General features: G+C 36.1%; 1 protein-coding gene across 1 annotated transcript in view; it reads right to left on the bottom strand.

Moving 5' to 3' along the window:
• The window catches only part of PIEZO2 (piezo type mechanosensitive ion channel component 2), a 314,668-nt gene that overhangs the window by 33,771 nt on the left and 266,886 nt on the right, over positions 1-14,011 (bottom strand). The window contains 4 exon segments of the mRNA XM_080580333.1: positions 627-793; positions 3,978-4,043; positions 5,694-5,805; positions 10,226-10,329. Coding sequence (XP_080436459.1) covers positions 627-793; positions 3,978-4,043; positions 5,694-5,805; positions 10,226-10,329 — 449 coding nt within the window.

The following is a 14,011-nucleotide window of genomic DNA, read 5'->3' as shown; positions in this document are numbered from 1 at the left end:
CCAGAAATAGTTGGGTAGCTAGTGACATATGTAAAAATACCTATGCTTGAGAGCTTTATACTACTGCAAGGTATCACCTACTTGCATTTTGAAGATCCAAATACATGTCTAGCTACACTGGTAATGTTAATCTTACATAATAATGAGTTTTACTAATATATCACTGGTTTTTGAGGAACCATGTAGCTTCAATGTCAATGAAGAAAATTACGCCTGCATGTTGTCAGCCATTTCCAGGGCAAGTTGGTCTACGAAAAGGCTGAAATATGCAGACTGAGATAGTTTCCGAGATGTTCAAAATGCCGTGCCTGCTCCTCTCTACTTGAATCTATCACATTCCCTCAAAACCAAATTTTATTTCAGCCAAATCCTTATATCAATCTCTCAATTATTTTTCCAAACACTTGCTTTGCATCCAGATAATAAATCAAGCATTTTATTATTTAAATATTAAAAAAAAGCAAGCAGTCAAAGAGTCCAGATGTATTTTTTAAATGTGCCTGTAAGTTGGGTTTTTATATTTTTTCTCCTTAATACAGTGCCTTCAGCTGATCTGAAAAGACAACCTTTAATTTTTCACTGGGCTTGAAATGGCATTAACAGAAGAAAAAGACCAAAGGCGTTACCTTCTTAATCTCCCTGGTGAGCATACAACGCTCGATTCTCAGCACAGTAGAGATATCGATGTGTTCTCTTGAGATGGAATTAAGCCAAGCTGTAAAACTGTCTAGTGTTGCCAGGAAAAGGACCCAAGTGAACTTCAAAATATTAAATATCCTCTTTATGATGTTATCTAAGGGGGAGGAAAAGCAACAGAGAGTTAATGGATGCAAATGTCTTTCTCTGCATTTCTGCTTGGAGTTAGTTTCAATTTTCCTTTATTGTCTAATAATAATCCAGGCTGTGAGACCCTGTCATAGTAAGGAATCTCTGAAGATGGCTGGAGGCCTTTTGGCTGTCTGGGACATTTTCCTGCCTGTATGTCTAACCTTATCTTCTGGAATCCCTTTTCCACCCCATAACTCCACAATCCTGCAATTGCTAGTCATATGAACAGTTCCTGATGTTGGACACTGTATGTACAGGTCTGTAAAAATGAAACCCAAAGATTTGGGCATCTCTTGAGAACTATTCGACATCCCCTGCTCCAGTGATCTCAACAGCTGCTCCACCAGCCCTTACCTGTCTATTTACTCACGTGCTTTTCTCCGTGCATGGAGTTTGCCTTTTGTGACTGAACTTTGCTCAGTTTGAAAGTCTAACCTGCTAAAATGGCCTTTGACTCTCCCCCAGTTTTCCAGCCACCTGAACACACCTCTTCATATTTACTGTTTCCAAAGCTTCTCTTTATTTAAATGGACTGCACTGTCATCAGCAATCTCAGATCAACTAGCTCAACTAGCAGTAATCATATAAATCATTTATAAAACATTACTTTTGCCCCATTTTGCCAAAGCATTACACTTTCCCATGAGTAGGGTTTATGGTTTTATACCAACAATTGTAGCTTTCTTTAGCTCAACGCAGCAGCCTCAAGTTAATTTCTCATTTCAGTAGTTCCTTTAGCATTCGTGACTGCACCTAAAGAGCAGCAGTTTCAGTTATTTTTCTTTCACTCCCAAGCGTACACATCACACTTCAATTCTTAAACAGTCTTACATAAATAAGAAAAAAATTCTTTCCAACCAGTTAGTTCCAGAGCTAGTTGTCCCTGCTACATTTCTAATCCCAGAACACTAGATATTAAGATCAATTTTACAGTAACCAGTCTAAGAGATAATAGAAAACTGCAAATAATCTGCCATTCAGAACCAAAATGCTTGAAGTAGGTACTAAGAAGCCAACATAAGCACTAAAGCGTGATGATTTTAACTACCTCAATTCTTAACTGTACCACAAGGTGGCAAGCAAAACTTTGTGGAGTGCACTCTTTACAAAGCATGCAAAGGTGAAACTAATAAAGCAAAAGATATCTTAAAGAAGATTATCTTATAGAAGAACATGCATGTGTCTCTGGGTGTGCAGGCATAGTTGTATGCACATATTTGTGGAGAGAAATTAAGGGAAAAAAACAATAGTGGTACATTCCTGTAGACTGGAGGCTGAAATGGTATTATGTACCATTTACCTGAGTAATGTCATGTAACAAGTCCAGTATCTCTGAATCAGGAGCTTTTATGGCCTTCATTTGTCCATACCATTATTTCAATAATATTTTACTTTTTTTTTTTCCAGGCCTTTTCTATATCATTTAGAATTGGGAAGATTTTATGATTTATTTACTCAAATTGTATTCACACTTTAGCATATATATCTTGAATCTAAAAAAATCTTTTCATTGGAAATTAAAGATAAAGCTGTTTATGCTTCTAGAAGCATTCATTTCCTTTGAATTCCAGATGTAATATTACAAATAAATTCAATAAGATGTAGCATTCATAAACAGAAATATACAACATATAAATGGCCTTTTTTAACCCACACTCTTCTTCTCTAGTATATCATTTCTGCTACTGACTTCAGGAGGATTGCAGCTCTCAGGTTAAAATTATCTCTATTACTGACCACCACTGGTATGCCACAGTCTCATCACAGTGCTTTGCCAAGCACTTCCAGTCTGATCTGGAAGGTCGTTTTTCTCTCTGGGATGGAGGTGATTTAGTGTACATTTTTAATAATGCTGTAGCTGTTCTGACAGCTTTGCTGTTCTCTGAAACTTTTTAAAAATAATCTTTTGGGGATCGATCACATCTAAATAACTTCAAAAAGGGAAACAAATATTTATTTTTTGCAGAGATTGTTACTGTAACTTCAAGGGTCAAACACAGAGATGGCTTCTCTCTGCCTGAGAGCATGAGAAAGGATTTGATCCAAGGTTAATAATGACACTAATGCTTCATAACAATTACTCTTTTTTTTTTTTTTAATTATCTTCTTTAATACATATTACTTAGGACTTGTTAAAGCACCTTAAATTGACTACTTCCAATATAAATCAATTATTAACCTCATTTCCTTTCTCTAACTCCTGTCTAGAACCAACTTTATTTCCGCTGAGATGTGTTTGAGTGATTCAGTTTCATGTTTAACACAGGTGACTGCACCACAAGAAAGTAGCAAATAAAAAAGCTCACAAAACACCACCAGAATATTATATGAGAAATAAATATTTCATATTCTTGTAGCCTCTTCCACCCTGTGGCTCACGCAAAGGTACAATTCTAACTGGGATTGTAGGAAGCAATTCCAAACAGAGAATAAAAATAGCTTTTGAAGACAAAGGAGAGAAGAGCGTAATTTCTTCTTTTACTCCAGTTAGGAAAAAAAAGACCCAAGCTTAGAGTTATGATCCATTACACTTCTTTGTAGGAAGACTTTCAATATGGGCAAGATCCTGTAAGCTGCTGCCATTTCTTCTGCTGTGCAGAGCATCCTCAGATCTAACTATGAGTGAGAAAGGGTAAAACTGGGAAAATCCCATTCTTTTAGAGCAGTTATTTGTACCTCTCTAAACACCTAAGCACTGGACAGAAGCAGTATCTTAACATAGCTAAAACACATTGAAAAACAGCAAGCTCTTCACGCTAATAATAAAATATCAGACCATCAAAATCAATGGAGATGACAAGACACACCTAAATGGAATCAGGATTGGAAGCTAAGCTTAGGTATAAGATGTTTTATAATTAAAGTATACAAGAAGTGATCAAGTGTGAGCCTGAAGGTGCATTTATTAAAGTGTAGGGGAGATAAGTGCAGTAGCTTACATTCCAGGAGTGGAAGCTGCTATGCTCAGGACTTGTAAATCTGGCAATAGAAATCTGAAAGTTATTAAATAGTGCTCACTACACAGTTCATAGTGGATTTTGCTAGCTTTATGCTTGCCTGGATCTCTGCAACGATATTTTTGTGATATGCTGCTTACCCCACCTGTCACAACTACACTGTAACAGCAGAGAAAACTTCTGTGTTCATACCTGGTCCATCAGATTTCTTCTTGACATGTTCCTCTTCACTGTCTTCATAGTCTGCATCAGTACCACCTGTTGAAAGCAATGAGTGAAACAATGAACATTAAGCCTACGGAAGTGCAGATTCAAATCCCATTCAAGCTAGAAAATGCTACTGTTACTAAGCAGAAGTGACTGGTTTCTCGCCTACTGGTTTAAGAGAAAGCAGATTTCCATTTTTCAAGTACTGAAGTGAGGAGACTACCCTGTCAGCGAAGGTGTTTTTGGATGACCACCCCTCTCTTGTAATTTCCAATGGCATTTTCTTACTATGTCGTCTGCTGAGCAATAACATCTGCTATAGTAAACCCATGCAATTCAGAGTAAAGACATGCAATTCAGAGTTGCAGTTTTTCCAGCTGCCCAGCTGCAAAAGCCTCTCCTTCCAGTAACACACTCAAGCCCATTTCTTCAACTTCTTCAAGAGGTGACCTGAACATTGCTCTGATTTCCTCCTGACCCTGACCCATTAAGCCCAAACGAACTGAGTGGGACTTTCAGGCTGAAATGAAGCAGCAGAACTGGTTTGAGACTACCATGTGCTTTTCTTTTGGCCTATAGCAGATCAGGGATGCAGAGAGTCACAGGCAGAACTGAAGGACAGATTAGTCTCCTTCTATCTAGTATCCCAAAACTGCAGCTACAGCTTCATTGGCAGCTGTCAAATTATAAGCTCCCTATTTTTGACAGGTGGAGATGATGGATGGAGGGAAAGTCCAACTGATTCAGCCTGAATGGGCCCTCTTCTTTCCCATCTCTAAAATTCCGAATTATTATTTTCTTTCCTTGTTTAAAGGAAGTAAAAAATGAAGAGATGAACTACTTTTAAAACTTTTTTTTTTTTTCCCAGAGATATGAATGATTTTACAGTGCCAGTCAAAAACTAGTAATGACTGCATGTTTTCTTTTTGATACCTGCTGAATTCACTGTGCATTTAAGAGTAGATACTAGATACTTGGTAGATACCCTAGATACTTAGGTTCCATACTGAGCACTGCATTGAAACTGAAAAAAAACAACTTCTTGGTATTCTTACCCACATGCCAACTCAACCTTCTTTAGGGAACAATATAGGAAATGTGTCAAAAAGAAATAGTATGTGGATGTTTCATTTCATTGAATTTTTCTTACAGGTCTATTTCAGCTACAGCATTTCAGGAACTTCCTCATGAAAGACTCCTTCAAAAGGAAATGTTAAGTCTGTTAAATTCAAAACTTTCCCCAGGAATACACATGAATTTATCATCAAGATAAGAGACTTTGAGCAACCCCAGAAAAATCTAGAGAATAAGATAAATGTGTTTATGAGGTGAGGGAGTGAAAGGCAAATGTCCTTGCTCTCTCTGATGCTGGCCGAACACCTGACATTTATGCTCCTTTATTCTGGTGAAATGCCAATAACTGCTAGGATATTGGTTTACAGGGCTATGCCTTTATGGAGTTTTGGCTTTCTTTTGCAAGTGCTTTACTCTCACAAATGTTTTGATACAGCTGATGGTTTCAACCATGTGTTGAGTCTTCCTACATGGCAAAAGTTCTGAGCATGTGTTTTGCAAATCCATGGAAATCACATGTATCTACTCTTCTGCTTTACCTCACCTAATGCATATTGCGTAGAATGAGAGGACACAGCTTGACCAGCCTTGTCATGTTAATTTTTCAAAATACAGAAGCATACATACCATCCCCAGATCCTTTTCGTCTTCGCTTCTCCTCTTTCTGAAAACTTTTCTTCTCTTTGCGCCTCTGTCGTAATGCAGTTTTAGGATCAGTGATCCAGGCCTGATAAACAAACTGGAAGGAACAAACTCATTTATTTCAAGGTTCTTCATGTTTTGAGAGTAAGCCACAGAATAAGCCATAAGCAGGCCTATATACTTTGAGTAAACGCATTCAGATCTGCAGGGATAAGTAAATATTTTGAATCCCAAATCAAACACCTCCCCTGCGGATCTTCTGAGTTTTCATGTGCTATTTTTGCTAGCATAAAACCAAATGCGAAAACACTTGTGGGTGAACCAAGTTTCATTAGAACCCACAAAAATTCATGCTCTGAACTTTGGGAATTAATACCCTGTTGTATATATGGGCTACTTCACCTGAGTCTTTCCATTCAATTATATATGTGTACATCTTGTACAGACAAGATGAAGAGTAACAGAAATTTTAAGAGAAAGTTTTGCAATCTACTAACTAAAGCATCAAAACTGTGGTAGTGTTTAGTAAAGGTATTTGTGTTTGTACATTTTTTATACTCTAGATGATTTTTTTCTTTTCACATTGGAACATGGGTGGATTTACTATTTGTGCATAGTCTCAAACCCAGCACTCAGGAATTCCTCAAATTTCATCCTAATTTTTACAATGGCTCTCTGTGGTGCTTCAGGTAAGTCACTTATGAACCCTTCTGCTACTATTTTTCCAGTTGTAAAACAGGGACGATGATACATGTATCAAGGGGATTTAATGAGGCCAAATCCTGCTCACAGTACTCACTCAGATCAACAGTCTGTTGACTTGCATGACTACATTAAGCATGAAATTGGTACAAAATATTTATAAATGCTATAACAGTGAAAAAAAAAAGTTAAAAGAAGTTACCAAGAAGTAACTTATTGAATGGCTCTGCTCAAGCTGTGAGGTAAGGCTAGAGAAAAAAGCAGCAACACTTTTATATCCATTTTTCCCATTTGAAACAAAATGTGAATAACACAGACTAACTCTTCCCCACAGCTATTTTGGATTTTTTTTTTTTGTTCCTTTTATGGTTTTCATTCAATAGTGAAAATCATCTTTGATTGGCACTATCCTTTTTTTTTCTATTTCTAACCAACACAGACTGGTAACAGACACAAGGAAACCCAGAGATACATGCTTAAGTCTGAAAATAAAGCACAGTGATAAACTAGCTCTATTAAGTCACAAGACAAACATGCACTTAAAGACAGAAGCACATGCATATCTCAGTGAAGCTGGAGCTGCCCCTTGCAGGACACAACAGTAAATTACTACTTGGTTTATTTATATTCTTAAAATTTGCAGACACAAATTGCTTTGGAACATTAAAAGCAATTTAAAAAAAAATGTCAATATGACTTTTACTGGATTTAAAAAGGAAAAAAACCTTTGTACTGTTTTGTTCATGTATGCAGTAATGGAGAGAAAATTATTTTGGTACTGTTGATTAGAATGTTCTCTTCAAATCTCTCAAGGTCTGTACATTTATTTTTATATGTACGATGTCCAAAACAAGCACCACGTGAAAAACTACGTAGGATCAGAGGTGATGTTTTCTCTTTCCTTTGTAATAGGCACTTGCCAGTGAAGGTAATTTGAAGGAATGGTGACACTTAAGCAAAACAGCAACACATTACTTACTGAAAGTTAGAAACTGCCAATATCTACTATTGAAAAATTAGCTTAGAAGCTGTATGCTAGCCACAGCCATAGTATGAATAAAGAATTCAGAGATAAAAGGCATACTTGGAAGAAAGCAGTGGATTAGAATGAAGAAAATACATTAATAAATGTATTACAACTACTTATGTTAAGCAGTGGATATTTTAAGAGCTAACTGGGTACATACATGTATATTACTTCCAATTTTTACCACCGGGCAAAGGTAGGAAATGCTACACATATCCAAGGAAGATGAGAAAATGTTGAAGATGTACAGATATTAAGATGGTGAAGACCAGAAATATAGTGAGATAAAAAAAAGGGGGGGGAGGGGTGTTGTTGCAACAGAATGTATCTTCTAAAAATATTTTACCAGCTTTCTGAGATCAATTACAACATTGCCCATAAGATGCATGCAAGTCGATGTGACCATCTTGTACAGCAGTAACAGAAGAAATCAAGAATTTGTGTCTGCATTTTCTCTCTAGGGTTGTACTTAAGGCAAGACAGAGTGCTTTTCTTGGGGCTTGACCACTCCAAAAGTAAGAAATGTATTGCATTTACTAGGACTGAAGCTTTGGCTGTTGTTATTTTTCATATTATTCATATAAGAGGAAAAATGCAGACAAGGACAGAGGTATATGTTACACCAGGATCTATGGGATGGGTCACATACTGAGCACTCACAAAATGTCAAGTACCTTTGCTGCTTTGATTAAATATTGAAGAATAGTTTTGGGTAGTTTAATGATAGACTTTGGCAAGGCTAAAATGGCTGAAGCAAATTTTCCAATAGCTCTCTATAAAGAAGGACAAAGCAAGAGCAATTAGTAGAAAACAAGAAAATATTAATAGAAAGTATCTACTGCATGATTATACCTAGATTATTGAGTTTACATTCATTGGCTCCAATGTGGAAAAAAGATCATGTGTGATGTTCACAATAAAATTTCAGTGAGATCATTTTAAGTGCCTGCATTATCTAACAAACAAAATCTTTAAGTTAACCCTTGAGGTGACTATTGCAGACAATTTACACTAAAAGAAATAATTAAAAAATAATAATTCTTCAGCAGGTTCTGCCACAAAACAAGTTCGCTTTTCTAGTATTTTTATTAAGACCACGTTCACATGTGATGGAAGGCATATGAAGCACGGTGACCTAATGACGAACAACCGTTTCATAAACAAATGTAATTTTCTGTTCCAGACAATTACTCTCCTACATGAAGCTACCCAACATCTTCACGTAGCACATATTGAAGAACTGGTCACTTATACAGAATATCTAGCTGCAGTTCTGAAATAAACACCAGATCTTCCAATCTCAGATTAATGGTTTCTGTACTGTGTTTTAAAAAATAAGACGACAACAACAACAACAGCAGCAGAACAACAGCAACAAAGAGCAAATGCATAACCAACCACATTAAGAGAAAGAATTGTATTAACTTCAGACCTCAATTTAGAACAGTTAAAATCTCAATGCTTGGCATCAACACATCTTAACAAAATGTTGTCAACATTTTTCCTTAAAAACAGCAGAAACAAGAATGCGAACTCTTTGCTACAGCTGCATGAAAAGAAAGATGAGCTAGAAATTTATGAGCCACTTCTATGGATCAAGGTGAGTTAATGCCATATATACAAAAAAAAAAGTGTAAATGGTAGAAAATAAACCTTACATCATACTTCATCCAGATTTGGTTTTGCCTTTTTTTAGGTCAGGAAAAAATCTTTCCACATTATAACCACTCAGGCAGTTTAGTAAATTTAATTAATTACTAATGTAATTTCAGTATATAAAATAAAGGCACATCAAATCAATTAATTAAACAAAAACAATTATTCTTGTAATTCAGTAATATGGCCTGGGAAGCTTTGCTTGAACGCTATTGACATAAGAAATAGAGCAGCATGGAGGCAGTTATTTACTCTTGCTTGGGCTGGGCTTTCAGTAATGCATTGTTTATGGAGCAATGTGAGCTTTCATGGTTGGGAAGAGTCATCTGCAAAAATTTACCTGTTTGCTTAAGATTTTAGAGTTGAGGACCTAAAAACATTCTGCAGTATTTCTGAAAATTCTTCAACAACTAAAACTTAAATTTTATAAAGATTACAGCAATCCTACATGCATTAGTGTTTCACTAACTTGTTCACCCAAGTCCTTAATTTAAGCCAGTATGTCCCATACTTGGTACTACCTAACATCAAGCAAGCCACATACAGGAAACCAGTTAGGAAACTTCAGCTGCCTTTTTAACATTACAATATCCTCTTACTTCAACAGTCCATCACTTAAAATGCCAACATATTAATTAAAATAATCCTTTAAAAGAAAGGAGATAAAGTGATGATGATTTTAAAAAAAAAAAAAAAAAAAAAAAGCTTTTTTTAAAGTATGGTTTCTTTTCCATGAAAAGTTGCTTATTCTTGGGATAATTTCTTCCCAGAATGATAACATCTACTGAAAACCAGAAAACCATTGAAGCATTCTACAAGATTGCCAGAGGCAAGACAGCTTCCTCACTTGTCTATATTGCAATGGAGAAAATAAAGCTCAGATTCTGAAGCTTTTTGATTTTTGTTTTCCTTCAGCATAAGTGAATGAAGATATGATTTCATTATAGTTCTTGTAGAAATTTGGCAATGCTTAAAACAGGCAAAATTGCATTTTAAATTGGCAAGAAATTTCATTTCCAATACTTTTCAGATGTACTTTAGATGTACTAGTTGCTTTAACATATAAGCCTGTGTTAAGAGAAGCCTATTTTTTTTTCAGTTGTCAATTACCAAGCAAATTACTACAAAGTACCTGAAATGCAGACTTTTTTCGAGGCTCTTCCTCTTCTTTTTTCTCCTCTTCCTCTTCCTCTTCACTATCCGTCTCAAACAAATAATAATTTCCACTTCTGACCACTAAGTGAAACAAAATTTTTTCTTATTTTTTTTTGAAAAGCTCTATTCTGAACTGCCTCAATATCTCTAAACAGCCAGACAGTGATTTATATGTTCATAATCAGGAGAGGTGAAAACAGAGAAGAAGCAAGAGATGACTAGGTCTCAGGCAACTTATCTGATGTTAGTCTGTGATACTTTTGGGCATGAATGAGAACTGTACAAGAACTAAGGAAACATCACCATGAGAAGAAAATGTAATGAAAAAGCTTGAAGTACATCAGGTTACTAGGTTAAAAATTTTAGAAAAAAAATGGCAATTTAGTTTAAATGAATTGAGAAGTAATGGTTATCTGAAGGAGTTAAAAGAGCCCAGCAGGTAAATAAATGAATTTACACAAACAGTACCACTGGACAAAAAATACAGAACTGCTCTTTAAAATGCTCAGGCATCCTTCAAACTAGGGGATGAGATGGTATAAGTTAATGCTTTCTTCAAACTTTTAAGTTTTGATGAGGTAATGGAAAACCTTGGTTTGTTTAAAACAAATCACTTGGATTCTATTAATGTGATCAGAAATGAGTTTCAATTTTTTGCCCATGGATTCAGAAACAATCTGAAACCTTGATACAATAAAGATGCACAGTGAATAAGCTAGGCCTTATATCCTTGAACAGAAGCAAAGTTTTTATTTCTCAGATGGTAAAAGGCCTATATGAATAAACAAGGGAAAAAAAAAGAAAGAAAAAATAAGATAATGAGCAAGAGAAAAATCAAAATCACAGCATTACATTCAGCAGTGAACACTGGTAAATAATTTCTGCATTTAAGCTGAAATTTTTAAAAGAAGAGTTACTTAGATGAAATGTTACCCAATCTGGATACACATATTTATATAGTAAAGTGTATTTAACCCTCATTATACATTTCTGGAAAACTTACAATAGCTTTAATTCTATTCAATCATACCTTGAATTTTACACAGATCCTCTGTACGTAGGTGGTCACACATAACTAGAGTAGAAACCTCAGGGTAAGCACACCGTGAAATTTGCCAGAACTCCATTAGGTCATAACTTCAGCATCTAAAAGTCCCTCACAGAGAAAATCATGTGCCTAGTTATGACTTTGTAACATCATTGAAAGCCCTGCAGAGGGATAGAGTCCACTTCAGCAGTTCTAGTCGTTGAATGGAGGTTGAAAGAAAGTCTGGAAATTTCTTGGGTCAAGCAAATTAATTGCTTGGTAGAGGGCCTTCTAAGAAAGCCCATTTAAAATGCAATGAAGAGATAAATGTATTTTAAGAGGCAGTAGTCTGCAGTTCTGTTTCATAAAAAAGTGCCTCATAAGCAGCAAAGGAAATTGACCACACAAAAGATCAGCAGGATAAAGTCTGGCATCTAGAGGAAACTACACCATGGTGCAGCTCCTTATAGTCTCAGAACAGCACCCAGTCAGACTTGGAAGGCCTGAGCTGGCAGAAAACAACTCAAAAATGATCTCTCTCCAAAATTTTTACGTTAAAATATATCTAAGGGGACACCATAATGTAGCAATTACATCTCTTTTACAAATAAAGAGGGAGGTATGATTGAATAGCAATAATGCATTCTTGCACACATCAAAATGGAGTAAGAAGTGTGTCACCTACAAGGATTATTAAATTGACCAAATGTTACTAGTTAAATAATTCGTGGCTAGACTGGACTCAGCCACACTCTTCTCTCCCCCACCCTTCCTGATGCAAAATGAGACTTTCTCCTACTGAGAAAAGGGACTTGCAGGCTTTCCATGTGGGATGAGAGGGAGGAGACAGAAGGGCAGTCTTGCAGGAGAAGCCAGCATAACATCAGCACCTGCTTGAGCCCAGATGGAAAGAGCTCCCCAGGACAGCTGCAAACTCCATCTTTCCCACTGCATCAGACACAACTCTGTGATCCAGGAGAAGCTGGGGACCTCTAAGCATGTGGCCCTAACTCCTGCTGATCTTTGTGGGGCTCCATATCTAACCCACAAGCACAAAGGAACCATACCTCCCTGAAAGGGAGAGTATGAGTGTCAATGAGGAAACCCTCACAAATGTTTTCACCTTTTCTACTCAGACCCAAATTCATAACTGAGTTTTAATTCCTATGGATATAAAATGAGGTATCTTTCTGCAGAATAAATAAAACAAGTGGTATAAGAATAGCAATGACAATCTAAATTAAACATCAGAACTGGGATAAAACTTTCAGCTTCAACAACCTTAACAGTATATATACAGTCACAGCCACAACCCCATTTACTGAGAAGAACAGCCACATGCTGCAGGGTTACAGCTCAATGTTTCAAAAGGATAGATGGGGAATGATAGATGGGGAATATCACCCTATCTCCAGTTTGTAAGCCTGCGAACACCTACTGTAAGTGCCAAGTTTCACTGACTAGGGAAAGTAAGCCACATGGCAGGCAATCACTGTATGCAGGATCAGGGTCTATGATGTTTCCCACAAGGTTTTGCATTATTGCAGTAGATAATTTCAAGAATGCTCACTGTTTAAATACTAAAACTTAAGTTGCCACCTGAGGACATCAAATAATGAGGGTGAAATAAGTAAAAGCCAAAGTCACTGTCCCTCTTTGAGCAGTTCTTCTCACTACAAAACCAGTGGTGAATAAACAGGAGACCATATCCCATTCCTTCAAAATCACTGTAGCTTGAAATTCGACAGTAAAAACTCACAAATTACAGTTTTGATCTGTTTTGTCATTATTGTTCTCAATGAAACTACAGGACAATAAGTTTGTTTTCACAAGACTTTTGAAAAGGGATAGGTCTCTCTAAAGTGGCAGTGTGCCCTTTAGAAAAATAAAAATAGAGACACAGTTTACTTGTGACTTGATAGAATTTACTTGTGACTTGATAGAAATAAGCATTCGACATTCTGTTAAAATGCTATTGGCTATATATATGCTGGAGTTATAAACAAATACACATACATAAATGAAGGAGAATGTAGATATGTAACATTATTACTGGGAGTACTTCTTGTTAAACTAAATGACCAGGCACAATATAGATATTCATATTTAACTCTGGTCAGTGCTGTACACTTGAATATTTTTAAAATCTTCAGAAGTAAGTTATTAAATAGTTAAATATGTCTGTTTTCCATAAATAAAGATCCCATAGAAGGACATCAGATTTGAATCTGCAGTCTACTCAGTTTTATTCTGTTTCACCCAATCCTTAATGTAGGGAAGAACTCTACTGTATACCTGGACTGGCTGGACCGGGATAGAAACAAATTAGAATGTCATTATGCAACAATGATATGAGGAGCACTCACTATTAATTTCTCGTGAACAAGGCTGAACATATTTTTACTCTTAGATAAAGAGAAAATATAGAAATAACAAAACAACTGGCATCAACAGCACGTTAAAGTGTGATATTCAGCTGTGCACTGTGCAGCCTAGCCCTGGGAACAGTCTAGCTGCTTTACTGTGGTACTCATATTTCTATAGCTGTCGGTAGACTGACTGATGAACCGTAAAAAAGATATATGATGTGTGTATACGAAAAAGAAATTATGACTAATCTTAGAATACATTGGCAAACCTTTACCTTCACATGTTTAAATATATTGTGCTTTGCAGTAGAGGAAAGTTGAGACTTTTGAAGTCAAAATAGATTCTTTTTGGAACATGTTTTTTATC

This window comes from Anser brachyrhynchus (genome assembly GCF_964034855.1).
Source record: "Anser brachyrhynchus genome assembly, chromosome: 2".
Classification (NCBI taxonomy): Eukaryota; Metazoa; Chordata; class Aves; order Anseriformes; family Anatidae; genus Anser; species Anser brachyrhynchus.
This window is presented reverse-complemented; position numbering and strand designations above follow the sequence as displayed.